The sequence below is a fragment of the Delphinus delphis genome, chromosome 10 (assembly GCF_949987515.2).
Source record: "Delphinus delphis chromosome 10, mDelDel1.2, whole genome shotgun sequence".
Classification (NCBI taxonomy): domain Eukaryota; kingdom Metazoa; phylum Chordata; class Mammalia; order Artiodactyla; family Delphinidae; genus Delphinus; species Delphinus delphis.
The window spans coordinates 66,609,618-66,630,256 of NC_082692.2; the positions used below are offsets into that span (position 1 = coordinate 66,609,618).

Here is a 20,639-nt window from a genome sequence, read left to right on the forward strand (position 1 = left end):
CCCTTGCCCGCTGCTGGGGCCGCTCTTGCAAGAGGACAGGCAGCGCGGAGGCTGACTAGAGGGTGCCCCGAGATGCCTCTCCTGAGCCAGCTAGCAATGGTATTGCCAGGGGAACCTGGTCATCTGTGGTGACACCACCAGCAGGGTATGTGTTCTGCTAGGGACAGGAGCTCAGGGGGTTATGACTCAGGTTTGAAGACCCCTCTGCACTGCGCTCTATGGCTGGGTCAATCCTTGAGTCAGCCGAGCCTGTACCAGGGTGTGTCCTTACCCTAGAAAGGCCTGAGAGAGTGAGGGTGAGTCACTGCAGTCCATTCCCATGGCCGGAGTGTCCCTCAGTGCTGGCTGGCTGCCACCCTGGTCTCCCAGAGGGTGGGGCCTTCCTCCCTCTTCCACTTCCCCTTCCTCACAGCTATGGCTCCAGAGACAAGGAGACTTTCCCAGGAGCCAGCTGGGTGTCAGAGGCCTGGGAGCCTTCTAGCTGAACAGGAGCAGGAGAGAGAAAGGGACCAGGGGCCAAGGTCTGCCAGAAGCTTGGGCAGCCAGTTTCCCTGCCTCCCCTGGGAGGAGCCTGAGTAGGGCGATGGCTGCCGGTGCTCACCCAGGCCTGTGTGGGGAGCTGCGGGGACGTGGATGAAGCCAAGGGAAGCGGGAGAGATGCAGAGCAGATATGATATTGGCTTTGGGAAGAGCAGGTCTGGGGGGTGGAGTCAGAAGGTTCCCAAGGGTCTCTGCACCATGTCTCTGGGGGTGGTGCGGTCCATCCTCCCACCCCCCCCCCCACTTCTTATTCCTTTGTCATCTTTGTAACGTCTCCTCCAGGGGAAAGAGACCAGCTGTCATTCTTCTGAGAGCTAGAGTGGGTCCCCTCTCCAGAGCTGACCACAGGCATGGCAAGATGGGTGCCTCAGCAGGGGTCGCCTGGGCATGGCCTCACTTGCCCTGGTCGCTGCCTGTCCTCTGTTACCCTGCGCGGGCTATGCGGGCATCACTGCAGCACAGCTGGCCGGTTGGGGGCACAGACTCTGTGGCCAAGGTGGGGTCTCCTCATGAGGAGGGACCATTGAAGAGACATTTTTGAGATTAGAATAAAACACTTATGTTTGCTAAAAATTGTCCAGTCTTATGAGGAAGATGTCTTCTTTTTATACTGTCACAGAAGAAATAGAACCAGGGTAACATTTCACCAATTATGTAGCTGATTTTGACAGAAAAATTCTTTTTTCCTCTAAGAAGTTAGATGATAATAGAAGCTAGACCCTCTGAGTATGCAAGGGGCTCGCAAGGCACCTGTGTGGCCTCTCCTCAGCCCCCTGTGGGAAGGCTGTGGGTAGGATGCTGGGATCTGGCACCTGCCTGGGGCAGAGGGAGTTCTGATCCTGCCACTTACACACTGTAACCTCCGGGAGGGGGAGAAGGTTGTAGCTCTTTCTGGGCCTCTTTCCCTGCCTGTAAAGCAGGTGCCCATAGTCTCAGACATGCCTGCCCCCCTCCCTTCGTTGCCATGGGTGAGGAGAGTGCATATCCATTTCACAGATGAGGAACTGGGGCTCAGGGAGATATTAGGGGACAGGTCCAAGGTCACCACACACTTTGCAGAAGGGGACATTGCCCAAAAGGATGCATGGAGGAGTTGAGGATGTAAAGGTGTTTGCCACCTGGGAGAGTGGGGATGTGCCCTCTCCTCCAGTCTGCCAAAGCTGAGGGCTGGGTTAGTTCCCTGGCTTAGGTCCCTAGCTCTCAGCCTTGCTCCCCATGCCCCAGGGTCCCTCCCCCGAGATTAGCCATGATCTTCCCACCCTGGAGGGTCTGCCCCTCCTCATTGAGCCTTTCATAGCAGCAGTATCCATAGAGTTTTGATTCTTGGTCTACCTCTCAGGATCTGAGACCATTTCTGTGACCTGCTGGATTGGAGGGAGTCTGCCTCCCTGGGTCCCAGAGGCTGCACCTGAATTTCCCCAAATTCTGGAGAATAGGGAGGTGAAGAGTGTGAGACCACCTCAGGGCAAGACCCAGGGGAATCCTGAAGCCAAGCAAACCTCAAAGCCCATTTCCACTCAGTGTGCACTTGGCACTGTGCTAATCTGAGCTCTCTGTGTGTTCTCATTCTGTCCTCGTGGCCACCTGGGAACATGAGTACTGTCACTGTCCCCATTTTCCAGATTGGGCCAGTGAGGCTCAGAGAGGTTGAATGGCCTGCCCAAAGCCGCAGGTGAGTGGAGGATGGAACTGGCCTCTGCATCTGGCATGCAGGTCTGTCTGACCCAGAGCCCTGTGGCCACAGCTGGTCTTTCATAGTGCATGGACCCTGACCTGGGGCACTGGGACCTGGGCCTGCTCCAGCTAGCACTCATGTTCCCACTGGTCCTCTCCTTCCCCGCCTGGGAGCCTAGCTTAACTCCCTCTTTCTGGAAGCATTCTTCCCCTCCCCCACCCCTCCCTATTCCTCCCCAGACCTGGCACTTCTGCCTTTGTTTCCACGTTTTCTGGGACTGGGAGGAAGCAGACAAACTGAGGCCACCAAAATTTGGCAAATTGAAGGAGTTCTTGTGTTCCTGAGATTTGACAATTTCAAAACGCGTGTTGGCTTTCCTGCTGGCAGAGCTTCCTAGAAAGACGTTGGGCCTAGAGCCCCAGCCACTTCCTCCCCTCCCAGGACTCTGGTGGGAGGTGATTAGGGAGGCTCCCAGCCAGTCAGCCACTTCCTCCTGGTCCCCCCACCCCTGCCCCGGCCATCAGGTACCCCACCCTTGGCCTGGAATGGGAGCAGCTGTTTGGGGGCCCTCCTTCTTCCCGGGGCTGGCCTTCCCCATCTTGCCTGCTCTGCCAGGTTCTGGATCTGGAAAGAAAGGAGAAGGGAAGAGAAGGAGCCAGGCACAGTTCCCTAGGGCCTACATCCTCATCAAGCATCCTAATTGGCAGCAACTCATCCATAGACCCCCAAATCCTTGAGTATGGAGTGCCTGTGACAGCATTCCTAGCCGCAGCTCCAGGCCTGACCCCCAGGCAGGGCCAGTAAATGTTTGTAGGGGTCAGGAAGACATCTATAAAATGTGCAGTCCTCCCTGGGCATGAGGGTTGAATCCTGGTGTCCAAAGGACTCCTGGACTCGGAGGTGGCTATGTGTGAACCATGTGACCCAGAGAAACTATAGAATATCCTTGAGTCTCAGTCTCCTAAGCTGAAAGTGATGGTCAGTAATGCCCTTTTTTTTTTTTTTTTTTGCGGTACGTGGGCCTCTTACTGTTGTGGCCTCTCCCGTTGTGGAGCACAGGCTCCGGACGCGCAGGCTCAGCGGCCATGGCTCACGGGCCCAGCCGCTCCGCGGCACGTGGGATCTTCCCGGACCGGGGCACGAACCTGTGTCCCCTGCATTGGCAGGCGGACTCTCAACCACTGTGCTACCAGGGAAGCCCCAGTAATGTCCTTTTTGAAGGGCAAGAGCTAACAGTTGTGTAACATGCCTGGCAGATGGCAGCGGCTCTGTGAATATCCACCACCATTGTAATGACCGCCAAGGGGCAGAGCCTGGTCTAGCCCCAACGCTGTGGGGCCAAGCTCCGCACATGAAAGGAACAAAGCAGCCACCTGCATTGCCCTCACTGCCTAGAAGCCAACAGGTCTGGATCCAAGTTTTGACTCTCACTACCAAGCTATGTGACTTTGAGCAAGTCACTTAACCTCTCAGAGTCACAGGCTCCCCACAGGAAAAGGGTGATGCTGGTTCTCCTCAGGATGTGATGAGTACTGAATGAGGCGCTATCTGTGACCAAGCACTGTGGCCAACACAGCACTGGCCACACACCAGGGAGGGACGGTTGTTATGAAGGGTGTGCTAACCCTGTCCTGACTCCATCAGTCCTTAGGCGTTCAGCTGGGGCCTGGGCATTTGGGGTCAGTAGATCATGTGAGCCGACCTCCCTGGAACTTAAGCTGCTGAGGAGGAGAAGTGAACAGACAGGGTGAGACTGAGGACAGGATATGGCCAGAACTTAACGAAGCGAGGTCTGATCTGGCATGGGGCCAACTAATCCATAGCTGCAAAATCAGTTCCGTTAGCTCTCTTAATGAGCTACGAAAGCTGGGGAAATTAGTGCATGAGAGAATAATGGCACATGTCTGAGGCTCTAATTTGAAACCAGGGCTAAAAAGTTAGATTTGACATGACCAGCAACTCTCCAAATAGCACTGGTGCCCTTGTGGGGAGGGAGAGGGTGAAGTCAGTGACGGGGGCGGGGGGGGGGGGGGGGTTGAGTCTGGGTTTATAAGGAAGATACTGAGGCCTTAAACAGGAAACTCCTGCTTCAAACCCTGAACTTGAGGTCAGTCTCTGCCGCCCCATCCCGAGGCTATGGCCTCTGCTCTAAGTAGGCAAGGCAGCCAGCAGGGGTCCCACTAGCTGGCCAGGGGCAAGGGTGCAGAGTATTAATAACCACCTGCTGCTAACAGCACAAGGCAGGGTGGTCTCAACAGCTGGCTGTAAAATGAATCCTGCTCTTCCAGCAATGTCTCTCATAAAATTAGAGCTATGTTCCCATGGGAAAATAATCCCAAATAATTACAGAACTGGGAGCCAGAAGGGACCTCAGATATGGCTGAGTTGAAAAACTCTTAACAAGGAGGGAGTTTAGTAAATTCAAAGTGCTTTTTCTCATCTATAACCTCCCTCTGTAGAGAATTGGGGTTCTCCACAGTGAAAAAAATGAGTCGCAAACCTAGATTTTCCCATAATATTCTGTTCAGTTCCACTGCCTGAGTGTTTGGCGCTGAGTGTGTGTAACTGTGGTGTAATCGACGGCCCGGAGATGCAGCTCCTGAGTGTTCCAGCCTGCCCTTGCCTGAGGCTGGGGTGAGACCCGCAGGGTGGGAGAGAAGGTGTTGGGGGACACAGCAGTCCTTCCTGCCTCTCTCCTCTCTAACCTCTGGCATCAAACCAAGCTGGAATCCCAAGAAAGTGGAAATAATGGGACTTTAGTGGCCCACAGAGCAGTGACAGGAAGTGGATCCCTGGCCTCCATGAGGTTCCCTTTGCTGTAGGGTTAATAATGTCTCTTGGGCTGTGGTCTGTCATGAAATCCAGAGTTCATATTTTTTAATTTGCTGCTGCCTCACTGATGGGAGAGATTATAAACCAGCTGTCTTCCCCTGGAAGGAGTGGGTGTTCTGGCACAGGCCACAGCAGTTTGGCCTGGGCTGCAGGTTCATTGGCTGGGAGTGTGGAGGTTGGGATGGAGTAGGAGAGGCTGCTTGTCCAGCCCGGGGCCTTGGGGCCTCGTGTGTGTGTGTGTGTGTGTGTGTGTGTGTGTGTGTGTGTGACAGGTACTGTGAACACTTTTACTTGAAAAGAGCCCATCCTGGGGTGAGCTGGATGTGGACGCTGGCTGTGTGGGTGGGCGTGCGGGCCTGGGAAGAAGGGTGAAGAAGGGTGTTGGGGGCTGGTCCCAAGGCTGTGTCTTACAGAGTCACTGCAGACATCCCAGCTCTGTTTGATGCTCTAGGAAGGCAGACAGAGTACTTTTACAGCTCTGGGCAATGTGAGGTGATGGCTCCTGCAGTGGAGATGGGGCCTCAGTGGGAGAGGAGGTCTGAGCAGAGGGTCTAGGCTTGGTCACCTGCCAAGACAAGGCTGTCACAGGTTGAGTTGTAGCAGCAAGACCCCCAGTCTTTCTCTTTTTTTTTTTTTTTTTTTTTTTTGCAGTACGCGGGCCTCTCACTGTTGTGGCCTCTCCCGTCGCGGAGCACAGGCTCCGGACGCACAGGCTCAGCGGCCATGGCTCACGGGCCCAGCCGCTCCGCGGCCTGTGGACCAGGGCATGAACCTGTGTCCCATGCATCGGCAGGTGGACTCTCAACCACTGTGCCACAAGGGAAGCCCAAGACCCCTGGTCTTTCTTGGGCACCTCTCTGTGCCCAGTTCTCTGCTAGGCACTTCAGAGAAATAGAAAATATTGCACAAATAAATGGACAGATGGATGGGCCTTATTCTCTGAAGGGATCAAAATCAACATCACAGAGTCTGTAGACAAAAACATACCATGGCCCACACACTGACACACATTCCCCAGCCCCATACCACATACACCCGTACACACCCATGCACACACCCCTTATGTGCATGTACTCATGTGTACATTTACCCATGTTTCCATGCACACATACACACACCTACTCACATCCCTGCTCGTGCACACACCCATGCACCTATGCACACATTTATTTCAGAACAAGTTTCCCAAGTCTTGCAAGTAGTAGTTTTGGCCAGTGCCTCTCTGACTTGGGGCCACCCCCTCCTCTCATTTCCCCTCAGGGAGGGGTTGTCTGGATGCTCTCTCAGGAGTCCTGTTCTCCTCCCTGTCCAGCCTTACCTTACTCCATCCTGGTGGCCCCAGGGCAATGACTTCATCCTCCAGAGCCTCTTTTTCCTCACTCTATAAATTGGGGCTGATGGTCCCGCCCTACTTGCCTCACAGGGTGGCACCAGCATTCCCATGAGATAAGGGAAAAGAGTGTTTTGTAAACTGTAAATTGTTTTCCAGACAGTCAAATGATGCTGTTGTTTTCTCAGCTCCCGAACTCAAGAGTTCCTCCACCTACATGTAAACCCTGTGCTTGGGTGGAAAGGGACACAGCATGGAGGTAGGGAGGAGGCCTGGCCAGTTTTGAGGCTCCCATTCCACCTGGAGAGCTGGAGGGGCGTGGGCCCCTCTGCCCTCAACCTTTGCTGGGGTCCACTGTCTGGTGGGGTTGGTAGGGGTCTCGGCTGTCTGGCTACGGGCTCTGGGGGTAGGTGAGAGAATTTGGCAAAGGAGAGTGAGGGGAGAAGGGAGAGGTGGAAACCACATAATCAAAGACTGAGGCTACAGCATTGCCATTTGATCAAAGAAATATGGTCTCAAATTCGATGCTTGTGTAACTTCAGTGGGGGCCCACAACTCAAGGAGAGCTGGGAGCCCTCCCTTAGGAGGAAGCCAGGGTTCTGTCTCACAGGCGTATAAGGGAGCCTGCTGGGCACTAGCTGGAGCTATGGAGCTGTCCAGGAGCCATCACAGACCCTCCAGCTTTGGTGGACCCCTGGGGGGCTCAGGGGATGTAGGATGGGAGTGAGGACAGGGTACGGGTGTGTTGCGTTGTCAGAAGGCCACCCCATCTTCTTTTCTTCACAGCTGTGGCTGGGGACCAAGACACCAGGTGACCCCCAGCAGCTTCAGGCATTTGAATATGGGGTCATTGGAGACCAGAGGCTGCTCCATGGGGACAGTGCTGTGAGAGTGGGACTACTGACCCCACTTTGCAAGGAGCCCCTGACCAGGGGTCCTCCCTGTGGTTTCCATCCCTCCCAGTCTAGCCCAAGCCCTGCATCTTAACACAAGGGAAACAGAGACACAGAGAGGCAAAGGACCAGCCCCAGGTCACACTGAGAATAAGAGTAGAACCTGGGGCTCCTGTCTCTTAGCCCTGTGCTCATTCCCATGCCTGGGAAGATGGGGCTCTTGCTGGGGGACACCTTTCGTGAAGGATAGTGAAGCCTCATATACTTGCATGAATGAAGCCAACTTGTAGCAATGGCCTTGTGGGCTGGAGGAGTCAGGATGGGCTCCTTGGAAGAGGAGGTAAAGTTCACCAGAGAGGGTAGGTTAGGTACAGTGGGCAGGAAGTCTGTCCAGGTTGTCATGTCTTTCATTTGTTGAGCCTTCCTGGGTCCTCAATTTAATCTTGTCCTCTCCTCATGATGGGTTGTGAGGGTTTCTTCCCTTTATCCCCACTTTATAGATTTGTTCATGAAATCTACAGATATTATCTGAGTCAGCGCTCTGTGCCTGTACTGGGACCCAGAGGTGACCAGGCAGACTGGCCCTGCCCTTGTGGGTCCACAGTCTGAGGCCAGAGGCAGCACAATGCCAGCCTGACTGGGGAAACAGCTGCATGATCTGGGGCCGGTTATTTCACCTCGCTGTGCCTCAGTTCCTCAGCTAAAGAATGGTGGTAATAAAGTCCCTTCCTCCTAATGTTTATCAAGTGCTCAGAACAGAGCCAGGCATACTGAAAGTGTAACATCTATATGTGTGTGTTTGTTTAAAGAGTTATCAAAGGAACAGGTTAATTGTAGGTCGTGAGCAAGTGATGCACAGGAGGGAGGAAAAAAGGGTGATGATGCGGGAGCTTTCTGGGGAGCTGGCAACATTTTCTGTCTTGATGAGGGTGTGGGTCACAGGGTGTATGCAACTGTCAAAATTCATTGAACTGGACTCTTGAGATCTGTGTATGTAAAGTATACCTCAATAAACAAGCATATATAGAAAGAAAGTAAAATAAAGGATGAGGGGAGAATAAGGACCCTCGAGGTCCTCTTTAGACAGGTTGTCAGGGAGGGCTTCTGAGAGGAGGTGTCTTTGCGGGTACTCCTAGGAGAGGAGAAGACTTTGGCAAGGGGGAAGAAAGATGAGAACACTGAGACTCTAAGAGGTTTGGGGCCGCACTCAAGGTCACCCTGAGAGATCAAGAGAGACAGCCCTGGAGATTTCTTGGCAGCTGGCCCTGGGTGGGCCCAGGTGCAGGACTCTGTAATCTCCCCTTTAGAGAGACCTGGAGGCATTTATTGTGTTTTCTAGGGGCAGTTCTCTCCCCACCCCTGTGCCTGTTCTCAGAGCCTTGGCACTCAGAGAAGGACTATTTTAATCCATGTGGTAAATGGGATCCTAAATATGGACTGAGTAGGGTGGGAGGCATTGAGAGGCTCCAGCTCAGGACAGCTCCACCTGCTTCTCCTCCTCAGCAAAGCACAAGGTGCAGGCTCAGGCCATCCATCGTCCTCCTCCCTTCCCTTTCACACCCCTGTCTCCTTCCAGCCCCATGCCCATCATCCCATCCTTTGTTTGTTCAGGAGCCCAGTGTTTTCTGCCAGACCCCAGCCGGGGACTCCCAGGTAATCCCGACCTGTCTGTACCTTCAAGCTGCTTCCAGCCTGGTGGAGGTACAGAGGCAAAAACCACTGAGGGAGGTGCTGGGAGCACTTTCCAGAGGAGGAGACGTCTGAACTGACACCAGAACCTTCCTCAGAAAAAGGGAGTTAGCCCAGTAGAGGAGATGGAGCAAGAGTGCACCTGGCGTAGGCAGAGAGTGAGGCCTATTTGGGATCAGAACATACATCACTCTGACCAGAATCAAGTGCTCTGGAGCCAGGGTAGCAGGAAATGAGCTGAGAGAGGAAGACGAGCTCTGGATGCCAGGCGAGGAGGTGGCCTTTATACGGAGCACTAGTGGGTGGGGATAGGTAGTGAAGGACCAGAGAGAAAGAGGTAGGGCTGAGGGCCCCACCGAAAGCATTTCAGCTGTGAGCTTGGGATTTTAGGAGAGAAGAGAGAGGACCCTGATATCGGGGTCGGGTACCAGAAACAGGGCAGAGTGAGGAGAGGGTCCAGGAGCCTGCCTGGGGGCCCTGGCAGGACATGGTCGGGTGGGCTAGGGAGGAGGTGGCAGGAGGCAGGGAGAAGTGTTAGGAGGCCAAGCAGAGAAGGGGTGCAGAGAGGACAGAGCAGGCAGGGAGGATGGTGCATCTTTGGTCCTGTGGCTAAAGCCTGAGGTGCCCGTGGCTTGAGTCACCTCAGGACACAGTGTGGTGGGGGGAGCTGATGTGGTGAGTGGGGGTGACCAAGCCTCTACCCACAGTGCTGTTAAGTAAGAAGCCGGTACATGGGAGCTGTGTGGGCAGAACAGAGGAGGCAAAGGCAGCACGAGCAAGGGATCCATGGTTTCCAGGCTGGGAGCGTCTGCCTGCAGCCGTCTCCATGCACACCCCCATTCTGGACTGGTTAGTGGAGAAGGAACCCCGGAGCTGGTGGAGGGGCTTGCCCAGCTCCTTGCACCCCACACTAGGGTCAAGCTCCAGAGACCAAGGGGCAAGCAGATGCAGGGATTCGTTTCCGCCCCAGTTGATCTTTGCCTAGAGAGCTTGGTCCCAGAGCCTGCCCACACGTGCCCTGGCAGAGGGGAAACCATCCTGCAGAAGAAGAAAGCAAGGCCCAGGGTGGCCCAGGGTCCGGTGCGTACTGAGCAAGATGGAGCTGGTCTGAGCCTATCTTGGGTTCCAGCCCTGGTCTTCAGCCCTGTTCAGCCGGGAAGCAAATGTGAGCAGCCTTACCCGGGGGATGGCTTGTCCCTGCTCTCCCCATTCTGGGCCACCTCACCCTGCAGGCTGACGTCTCCACCCCCTGCACCTCCTCTGAGCATGACCACTTCAGGGTCTTGCTCATTTCCGGTGATTGGCTGTAAGGTTGACAGCCACAGCCCAGGGCTGAGTTAACCTGAACAAGGATCGTGACGCCCACCCACGTGCTGCCTGCCTTGATGTGATGTATCCTGTGGGGATGACTATTATTACTCCATTTTACAGAGTTGTGGGCTGTGGCTTGGAGCTGTGAATGTTAGCTTGAGGTCACAGTGAGTCATTGGAGGAATTTAGCTCCAAGCCCAGACCTCACCCCGCCAGGCAGTCACTTCCCTCGAGCAGGGTCCTCCTTGCTGCCAACCTCTACCTCTGGTCCACAACCCTCATGCCATCTCACTGTAAAAATGAGGCTCTGGCGATGTGTGGCTCCTGGCCTGGGGTCTCACAGGTGATGTGTGATTTGACTACGAAGTCCACTCAATTTCCACCTCAATTGCTGTCCCCAAGAAGGGAGGCAGGGGCTTCTCTGGCCTCTGAGTCCTTCCAAGCTTTCAGCTACTTTCCAGGGCTTCCTGAGCTACCAGCTAAGCTGCTTGAAGCTGACCCTCAATCAAGTCCAGAGTCTCATTGGACCACCAATCAGGAAAACCTGGATGTGAATCCTCATTTTGCCCTTCATAAGCTAGGGGACCTTAGGCAGGTCACAGGCCTCTCTGAGATTACGTGTCCTTGTCTGCAAAGTGAGGGCAGTGGCACTACTGGGTGGCTCCTGGGGAAGTGGATTTTAGGCCTGACAACTTTCTGTGCCTACCTGCCCTCAGCTCCTGTATGACAGCCCCAAGGCCCGGCAGGAGGTGGACCACCACTGGAAAGCCTCAGGCGGCCCCCACATTGTGCGCATCCTGGATGTGTATGAGAACATGCATCACAGCAAACGCTGTCTCCTCATCGTCATGGAATGGTATGCTGGCCCACCCTGCCTCAGTGCCTCATTAGTACCCCTGTGGCCCCCAGGCTCCCGCCATTCTTTAGGGGCTGTCTCTGTTCTTCAGATAGCATCTCCGGGAGGCCCCCCGCCAGCCTCTGAAGGGTCGCGGACCTGCGCAGCTGGCCACAAGGGCCTTCCTGCAAGGGTGGGAAGGAATCCACAGGGGCTCTAATGTGGCCTCCCTGGGTATGATTTCCACTCTGTGAGGATGGGCTGGAAGAGCTGAATGTAGGGGGTGGGGGAGAGATGTGGGGAAGAGTGGGAAGTACACTGTCCCCTCGGCTTTCTCCTTCCCACCTGGATTGGTGCTCCCACGGCCCCACCAGGTGCTGGGTGATCAGGGCCTAGATCCAGGAGCCAGCGGCTTTCTCCACCCTGGGCTTCTTCCACGAGCACTGTGGCTCAACCCTAACCTTCCTCAGACCCTGGGCCCTGTGTCTTGGCCTCCAGCTCCTCCCTGTCTGCCTTTAAAGTTCCCCCTCACCCCTCAGTGTAGCAGCTCTTAAGTCAGATTTGGGGTTCAGATCCTGGCTCTGCCACCCACTAGCTGTGTGACCTTGGGCAACTGCTAACCTCTCTGAATCGCTGTAACTCCCATGTAAAATGTGGAGGGAGATCTTGATATAGCATTCACCCTGTTCATTCTAAGTGCTCTATGTGTATTGCTGAATCAGTCTTCACAACTCTGTGAGGTTGGTGCTATAATCCCTGTTTTACAGAAGAGGAAGGTGAGGCACTGAGAGATGAAGGGACCAGCCCAGGATTACACAGCAGTGCACACAAAGGGTTTGCCCAGGGCGCAGCACACAGTAGGTGCTCAGAAAACAGTGGCCATGATGATGATAACTGACATCTCCTTCCTCACTTGGGGAAACCTGGATGAGGGTGGGGCTGCCAGGCAGGGTCAGTGCCCCTGGGAACACAGGTGCTCCCTGGTTAAGATCCTCCCCTAGTTCTAAGAGTTGAGTTCAACCCACCCAAGCCAACAGCCCACCATTCACCAGGCTCTGCAAGGCACAGGGAGGCTGAAGGTGACCGTTCCCCAGGAGAAGAGCAGCAGGGCTGGAGGCCTGAGCCCATGACTTGGGGTGGGGGCAGGTTGATGCCTGATTCTCCACCTCCCTGCCCACTTTCTCTAATAGCATGGAAGGCGGTGAGTTGTTCAGCAGGATTCAGGAGCGTGGCGACCAAGCTTTCACTGAGAGAGGTGTGTACGTGCAGCTGCACTGGGGATTTGGGCTGAGATGGCTCACACAGAGTTTCTGTGTGATGCTGGGCAAGGCCCTGCTCCTCTCTGTGCCTCAGTTTCCCCAGCTGAATAAGAGAGGGTGGGACAGAGTGTTTATCTCCCAAGGGGTTCTGTGAGTCTGTGACACTTTGCCAGAGATGGGCTCTCCATGGCCTTGGGATGGAGGACTCCACGCCTCTTGGTGCCAACCAACAGTTGAGCTGGGGAGAGGTAGCCCAGGCCCGCTGAAAGAGCCCCAAATGAGATGAGGCCATCCCCAAAGGAAACTAGGGTGACCAGGGTGTGGGTATGGGATGGGGGCCCTGGGTGGGAGGAGTGCATCACCTTGTGCTTTCCCAGGAGGGATGATGGGTGGGGCCCCCTAGGCTGCCTGACCCTTGACTGACATCAGTGACCCTCTCCTCTGTCTCTGTCTGCAGAAGCTGCAGAGATCATGCGGGATATTGGCACCGCTATCCAGTTTCTGCACAGCTGGAACATTGCCCACCGAGATGTCAAGGTGAGGCTCCAGGATCCAGGTTCGGAGACCAGGGAAAAGAATACCATCCACAACCCTCAATGGTCCCAGCATCCACTAGATGGAGGCTACGTTCCTTGGTTGGCATTCAAGGCCTCTTCCCCCTGGCCAAGACTGCTCTTCTCAGCCTTTTCTCCCATGGTTCCAGCATATTCATTCTGCTCTAGCCAGATGGGTCTCCTTGTTTCCTTCAAACACTGTATAATCCCAATAGCCATAAGAATAACTGAATGCCTACTTCAAGCCAGTAGTCCTGATAAGCATCTCGTTTAATCCTCACCCAGCCCTGTGAGATGGGTGCCATTACCCATTTGACAGATGAGGAAACCGAGGCTCAGAGAGAGATTGTCTTGCTCAAGGCTGTGCAGTTGCTGCACTGGGCTTCATGCATTCATTTGTTCATTCAGCAAGGATTTTGTGGTGACAATATGCCAGGCCTCGGGAAGGGGCTGCCTTACAATGTTGGGGCTTCTGTGAAGTAACAGCCATAGTTTCCATAGGTGGAGCCCTCTAATGTCAGCATTTTAGGGGAAAGAAGCCATGTGCTGGGCACTGGATGAAGGAGCAGAGGTAATCCCAGTTGCTGGACCTGCTTGCCCTTCCAGTGGATGGGCTTGAGAGATGTTCTCTCCAAACTTCCTATCCAGGGAGGACTGACTCTTACAGGTGATCAAGATCAGATGGATGAAATGCAAACCGAGGCAGCCTTACATACACACATGCACACACTTGCATCTGCCAGCCACCATCAGAGTAGAATCTGCAACTCCTGGGCCCTCAGGCCCACACTTAGAGCATGACACCCCCAGGCTTATTTCCTCCTAAGACTGGGCAGAGGAGACCTGAGGGCCCAGCTGCTGCATCAGGTTCTTCCTCTGGCTGACTACTGCCAACCCATAGAGTTATTCTTTGATTTTGGATACACGGGGAGCCGCAACAGTCTCACCTTTGCTTTATTTTGCAAAATAAACCATTGCTTTATTTTGGCCCTGGCTTCCTTTTTTTCTCCCAAGGGGAGAAAAGCCTTCTGCTGAGAAGATTCCTTTGTATAGATCAAAACTGCTTCCCTGTTTTTAATCCCAGTCCAAGGTTGCATCATCTCAAACAGGACCTGAGAAATAGCTTTCGCTGGCTCCAAACTGGAACTCCATCTAACACCCATCCTTCTACCCCAGCTCTGCCGCTCCTCTCCATGGGCCTAGGTCCTACACATTCATTAAAAACCAGCTTCAGGGCTGCCTCCTCCATGCAGATTCCCCACTGCCTTCATCCCTCAGACTCTCTGTGCTCTGCAACCAGGAAAGATGGCCTCTGTGCAGCTCCTGGGGTCTTAGCTCCCAGAGCAACCTCAGGGGGGCTGTCCTGCAGGCTCATTCTGGGCTGGGTACAGGCTGTGTGCTTGGCAGCACTGGCTCGCTTGCAGCCCACCTTCCCCCGGAACCCTCATTTTGGCATCTCAAGGCAGCATCACCAACTCAAGCTTAGAATTTCCTGCCCCTGGGCTCTCCGTGGCACTCGGTTATCTGCAGCCTTGGTTGAACAACTGCCTCAGTTTCCCCTCTGTGAGATGAGGTGTCACCTCTCAGCCACATTAGTCTCCTCCATATTTGGCCTGTGTTGTTGTTTGCCAAGACCCAGGTCTTTTTAGTGAGATGGACCTGGCTCCTCCTGCATCAATCTGGATGAGGGAAGATTCTGCCCCCACCTGGTGCCTAACTCCAGACTAATGTTTTCTCTTCCTGGCCCAGCCTGAAAACCTGCTCTACACGTCCAAGGAGAAAGATGGGGTACTCAAGCTCACTGACTTTGGCTTTGCCAAGGAGACCACCCAAAATGCCCTGCAGACTCCCTGCTACACTCCCTATTATGTGGGTGAGTCCTTGGGATATGGTTTGTACCTATTTACCACACCCGCCTCACCCTGCTGTGGTATGGGGCAGCCAGTGGGGTGCAGAAGGCAAAGGGTTAAAGCCCAGTGAGGAGGGAGGGGAGGATTCTGTCTGCGAGGAGGCGGTGACTGGGGGGCCGGAGGTTGCAAAAATATTCTCCCAAACTTCAGCTTCTGCTTTTGAAAATAGATCCAGGAAAATTCTGGCTGTGGCCTGTGAGCTGAATGACATCACAGCGGCTCTAAATATATACGTGATAAAAGGCTGCCATCAGCTTGGGATGGAGCCCAACTGTGGTTGTTTTTCTCTGGTTTTTATCTTCCTGAGAGTCATATTCAGAAAGTGGGCAGGCATTTCCTCCTACATTAGAGGGATGCAGGGTACCAGCCACCTGCCTTGTGGGAGAGGGTCCCTTAGGTGAGGGCATGGATGGGACCCGGGGTTGTACACGTACCCATGCTTCCTGGAAAAGCTCCCTGCTCCTCTGTGAGCGGGCAGCCCCCAGATCTGGAGAAGCCCCTGCTGAAAGTGCCCCTTCCCAGAGAGTGGGGTGATGACTCGTTTTACAGAGAGCTCTTCTCCCTCAGGATAAGCCTTCCAAGAGCTGTTTAAGGGGTGGGAAGCCCCCTGAGACAGCTGGAATGGCACTCTGTTTACCAGAACATGTTTTGCAGTATTTTGACTTAGAAATCTTCCGGCCTACCCATCTCATTGAACAGATGGGAAGACCAAGGCCTCATGGGATGGTAGCCAGGCTGACAGTGGAACCCAGAGCCCTGGCCGTGGCCCCTCCTTACCCATGACCTCGGCTGTACATTCAGGAGGCAAGGGACACAGGGCAGCTGGTGGGCTGAGGCCCTCTCACCTACGGCAGGACCCCATCAAACCCCAGACTGCCCTCCTCTCCCTCTCCTCCCACACCAAGACTGAGATGGCCCAAAGTAGCTAGGAGGCTATCATTTCTTACAGCCCAGTCTAAATTGGGATTATTTTATCTGGGAGCTGCTTTTCCTCCCGCAACTTCACACACATGCCGCCTTCCCAGAAGGTGCCAGACGCCAATCTGCTCTGCCCCATCCCCCAGCTTGGGCACCTGCTCTCCACCTTGTCCAGGATTTAGGCTCCTGCCTGGGCTTGAGGACCCTTGGGACTGAGGCCCTTCCTGTGCTCTCTGCCCTGGTAGCTCCTGAGGTCCTGGGTCCAGAGAAATATGACAAGTCATGTGATATGTGGTCCCTGGGCGTCATCATGTACATCCTGTGAGTACCATCCATCTCCTGCAACCCCGTGTACCCTCAGAACCACTTCTGTCCCTGCCATCCTTGGTGAGGGGCTTGAGCAGGTCACTCTTCAAGGAGGCTGCCCTTCCCTTCTGGTCATGGGACACCTCTTCTTCAGGCTCCCTGAAGGCCTCCCCATGCCAGGGGCAGATGGTGGTCCTGGGATGAACACCAGAGTTCTGAGGGCTGGTATTATTGCCTTGGTGTCTGGCTGCCTGTCTCCCCAGTCAGGGTCTTGGGGGAGGAGAATGGGTCCACCCTGGCGCTTCCCCCACACCTGTGCCGAATGACCTCTGCCCTCCCCTAGCCTATGCGGCTTCCCGCCCTTCTACTCCAACACGGGCCAGGCCATCTCCCCGGGGATGAAGAGGAGGATCCGCCTGGGCCAGTATGGCTTCCCCAATCCTGAGTGGTCAGAGGTCTCTGAGGATGGTGAGTGAATCTCTGCCCCATCTTGCTCCTCTGGACCCCATAAGCCTTCCTTCTGGGAGAGAACACTTTGGTGTCAAACTGACCTGTATTCAGATCCTAGCTTCCCCAGCATCCCAGCTTTGTGGTCCTAGGCAAGTCACCTAACCTTTTTGAACCTCAGTTTCTATACCTGCCAAATGGGCTCAAAACCTGCCTCCTCAAAACTTCCTCTAACTCCTGTTCATATTTTCCCTTTGGAGACCACAAACAAGTCTGCCTCATATCAATTATCTATTGCTGCCTAACAAATTACCCCAAACACTTAATGCCTTAAAACAAGGAACGGTTATTAGCTCACTGTTTCTGTGGGTTAGGAATTTGGGAGCGTGTGCAGAGCTGGTGGTCTCTGGGAGGGGGGGACTGGCTCTGAGGAACTTCGCAGCCTCACCACTCCCCTCTCATCACTAGCCAAGCAGCTGATCCGCCTCCTGCTGAAGACAGACCCCACAGAGAGGCTGACCATCACACAATTCATGAACCATCCCTGGATCAACGTGAGTGCCACCTCGTTCTATGGTGGGCAGGGTGATGAGCTTGAGCAGGGCTGCCAGAAGAGTGATGGCTCCGGAGTCCCTGCCGTGGGCCACAGATGTGTGGTAGTGCCCCACCTATAACCTGCCTTTGCCACCACTCATGTCAGGCTCCTTCATCTCCCTGAGTCTCCGTTTCCCCATCTGAGACTGGAAGAAAGGGGGTGGGGTGGGGCAGCCAGTGTTGTCCCGGGTGCCCGCAGGGTCTGATCCACGGGCCTGGGGCTCCTTCCAGCAATCGATGGTGGTGCCACAGACTCTACTCCACACAGCCCGAGTGCTGCAGGAGGACAAAGACCACTGGGATGAAGTCAAGGTGGGTGGACTCTCCCTCAGCCTCCCTGCAAGTAGCAGGGTTTTGGAAAAAGGGACTCCACGGTGGTGACCACCCAGAACCTGGGTCTTCGGTCCCCTCTTGCCTTATGTCAGTGACTGCAGCCGTGGTCTGACCGTGGCACTTGGAGTACTGGGCTGCGCTACCCCATTCAGGGTGGTGCTCCTGGCTCACGCCCTCGGTGAACGGGGGCTTTGGGGTCAAACCGAACAAGCTTTGGCCATAATCCCTCCTATGATTTGCAACATTTGGGAGGGTGGTCAGCCTGCTTTTAGACTTAGGGGAGGCCAGATTTGAGCCTATGGGGCAGCAGTTCAGAGCCTGGGGCAACCAGGGCACAGTCTTCAGGCGCTGGTGCCCTGGGTGCACAGCAAGACGGCGTCCCCTGCAGGCCTTGTGGTTCTGAGCAGGTGACATTGGGCCAAGTCCCTGTCCTACTTACCCTTGGTATGGTCCCAGGGAGTCACTATACTTTCTGTGCCTTTTTGGATAAGCCCAGTGTCCACCACAATGGACTAGAGTGAAGCTCATATGAGGCAAAGGGATGGGCCCAGTGCTGGCTACACAGGGGGCTCTCGGGCAGCATAGATGGTCACTGCCATCACTGATATTATTAAGGGGCTACTCAGGCAGGAGGTGATGTCTCTTGAGGTCAGTGTACCTGCCCTCCCCCCACATCTGTCCCCAGGAGGAAATGACCAGTGCCCTGGCAACCATGCGGGTGGACTATGACCAGGTGAAGATCAAGGACCTGCAGACCTCTAACAACCGGCTCCTCAACAAGCGGAGGAAGAAGCAGGCAGGAAGCTCCTCGGCCTCTCAGGGCTGCAACAATCAGTAGCTCATGCGGCTGTGGGGGAGCTGGGCCTCAGCCTGGAGGACACACTGGAGGGGCCTGAGGCCCTGACCCAGAGGGCCCAGGCTCATGGTTTTTAACAAAAGGATTATTTTTGTTATGTTTTAATTTGTCACTTGGAACTTCAGGATGGGGGGACGTGACCCTGATCCTTCAGAATTCCAGCCCAGGTTCAGGCCCTAGACAAGGGCCAAAACCTGGGGGCTAGGGAGCCACCTGCTGCAGCTGCAGTGCCTTTGACCAGAGTGGCCTGAATGAACGGTGACTTTGTCCTGCCCTGGGCATGGCCTTAGACTTCTAGGCCACTGGGAGTTGTGGCTGGGCGTCCCTTCTTCTGTGGAAACAGCTCCCTGGAGGGTGGGCAGATGGGCCTGGCCTTGGGAAAGGCATCCGGCCACTGGTTGTCATGGTGACCAGGGACAGAGTTGCTGTCTCTGAATGCTGAGTGAGTGAGCAAGGGGGGGAGAGGGGCAAACGAGGGTCTGCGTGCCTTCTTGGGGAGGCTGCTCTCCCTCACGCTGCATGCCTCTCTCAGGCTCACCCCTCTTTGGTCTCCCTGAGGCTGCAGGGTCAGTCTGCCTGGCTCTCTGGGTGGTCCAGCCCTGTCTTGCTGCAGCCCCATCCCACAGGGTCCTTGGAGTTCTCCTTGCACAGAGTCCATGGGCCCAGCATCCTGTTACTACCCCCCACCCAAAGAGTAGCCTCTCGTCTCACTGTGAGTGGGAGGTATTTTTAACCCTTTTTTTTTACTTTGGAAATGTCACTGTGACAAAAGCTAAAACAGTTACCCTGCCCCTACCTGCTCACCAGATCCCAGGCAGGAAAGCCTTTCCTTAACTGTTCATCCTCTACTCTGTCTTGATTGATGGCAGGGGTTGTCTCTTGGTACACTTTTGCGAGAGTGGATAGCTTGGGGCAGGGCCAAGGGCTCCCCGTTAATCAGGGGTCTCTTTCTATCCTCCGGGTCAGACCCGAGGCAGCGGAGGGCTGCTGTGTGACGCTTAGAGGGTCTGGTCCTGGCTTTGGCAGAGTCAGAGCAGAGAGTGCCCCTTCCTTGCTGGTCCAGGCTCACCCAGCCCCACACTGCCCAGGCAGCCTCAGGGTGCTGAACGCCTGATATGGGCCTGGCAAGTGCCTGACCCCCGGCCTGTTTGCTGGTTCCTTACACTTCTCTCACGGGCAGGGAAATCCTAGACCACGTCAAATAGGGTGGTCACACTTTTTGTAAAACACTGCTGGGTTTTACATCCAGATATTAGTAAACAACATTTTGACATTTTCCCCTTGTTTCTGAGTTTCTCTTTGTCTATATGAGTGGACAAAAGTGGCCTAAGGGCATGTCCTCACACCTACTAGTGATTTCACTGCTGCTGGACAGGGTGCCTCAGGCCTGGTAAACATGCCAGACTGACTCCAGGTGCACCCTGGTCTCACCAGGCATGGGAAGGTCATGGGAGCTAAGGGATGGCAGCTGCCCCGTGCCCCCAGCTCTGTGCTGCCCGGTGCGCTACGTGTGTGACACCCACCCCCAGCTTGGTGTGTGCCAGCGTCTGCCCACAGTGGCCACCCCCAGCTGTGTGCCAGCCTGCTGAAGGGCGGGCAGAGCGCCTGCTGCAGCGCTGAGCTATTTTCAGAAGCTGCCAGATTTCATTTGGCAGCGAGGATGTCGGGGAGGGGAGGGGGCGGGACGCTGGAGACTCTTTTGACTACTCCAGCGACGGAGCACCCTCAGCCCTCGGGAGCCCTTGCGGGCAGCCTCGAGGGGGACCCTGACTGACATATTCCCCCAGCTCCTGTCCTCTCCATTTCCCAAGAGCTCATCTGACACCTGCAGCACTCCTCCCCCCACCTCCCTTCCCCTCAGGGTGTCGGGGAGGGTGGGAGATGTTAGAAGGCAGGGACAGGCAAGCCACCTGAGCTGAGTGCTGCTTCCTAGCCTGGTGACCTTGGACAAGTCTCCCCGCTTTCCCGCCTTGATTTCCTCACCTGTGTATTGGGGTTGATGATGTCCACTCTGGGGAGACATCTGGGGGATCGGACAGATGATGTGTAAAGTACTTAGTGGGGTGCCTGGTGCGTGGCTCGTGTCCAGCACCCATTTGCCACCCCAGCATCCTTAGCTGTCAGGAAGGAGAGAAGTACCTGAAATTGCTCAAGGGAAAAGCAGCCCAGCCCCCAATCTACCTCTGGGACTTTCCACCCAGAAAATCAGGCTTTCTCCACCCATGGGCTCTCACTCCCAAGGACCTGCTCTCCAGAACAGCATCATATGGGCTTCCTGGACCTTGGTTCCAGCCCTGGGCTTCATACTTGAAGGGGTGACCCACCCTTCTGAAGGACCCCTGAGGTCTCCAAATGAA

At 55.0% G+C, this 20,639-nt stretch overlaps 1 protein-coding gene across 3 annotated transcripts in view; it reads left to right on the forward strand.

Moving 5' to 3' along the window:
* The window catches only part of MAPKAPK3 (MAPK activated protein kinase 3), a 38,805-nt gene extending 18,546 nt beyond the window's left edge, over positions 1–20,259 (forward strand). The window contains exons 4-12 of one of the 3 annotated variants that reach the window (XM_060022574.1): positions 10,987–11,126; positions 12,296–12,360; positions 12,822–12,901; positions 14,668–14,791; positions 15,992–16,067; positions 16,396–16,520; positions 16,968–17,053; positions 17,325–17,405; positions 18,112–20,259. In XM_060022574.1, coding sequence (XP_059878557.1) covers positions 10,987–11,126; positions 12,296–12,360; positions 12,822–12,901; positions 14,668–14,791; positions 15,992–16,067; positions 16,396–16,520; positions 16,968–17,053; positions 17,325–17,405; positions 18,112–18,264 — 930 coding nt within the window. In that variant the 3' untranslated portion in view covers positions 18,265–20,259. The remainder of the gene's footprint in view (positions 1–10,986; positions 11,127–12,295; positions 12,361–12,821; positions 12,902–14,667; positions 14,792–15,991; positions 16,068–16,395; positions 16,521–16,967; positions 17,054–17,324; positions 17,406–18,111) is intronic. The other 2 variants (XM_060022576.1, XM_060022575.1) reach the window with 2 other exon arrangements.
* The last annotated feature ends 380 nt before the right edge of the window (positions 20,260–20,639 follow it).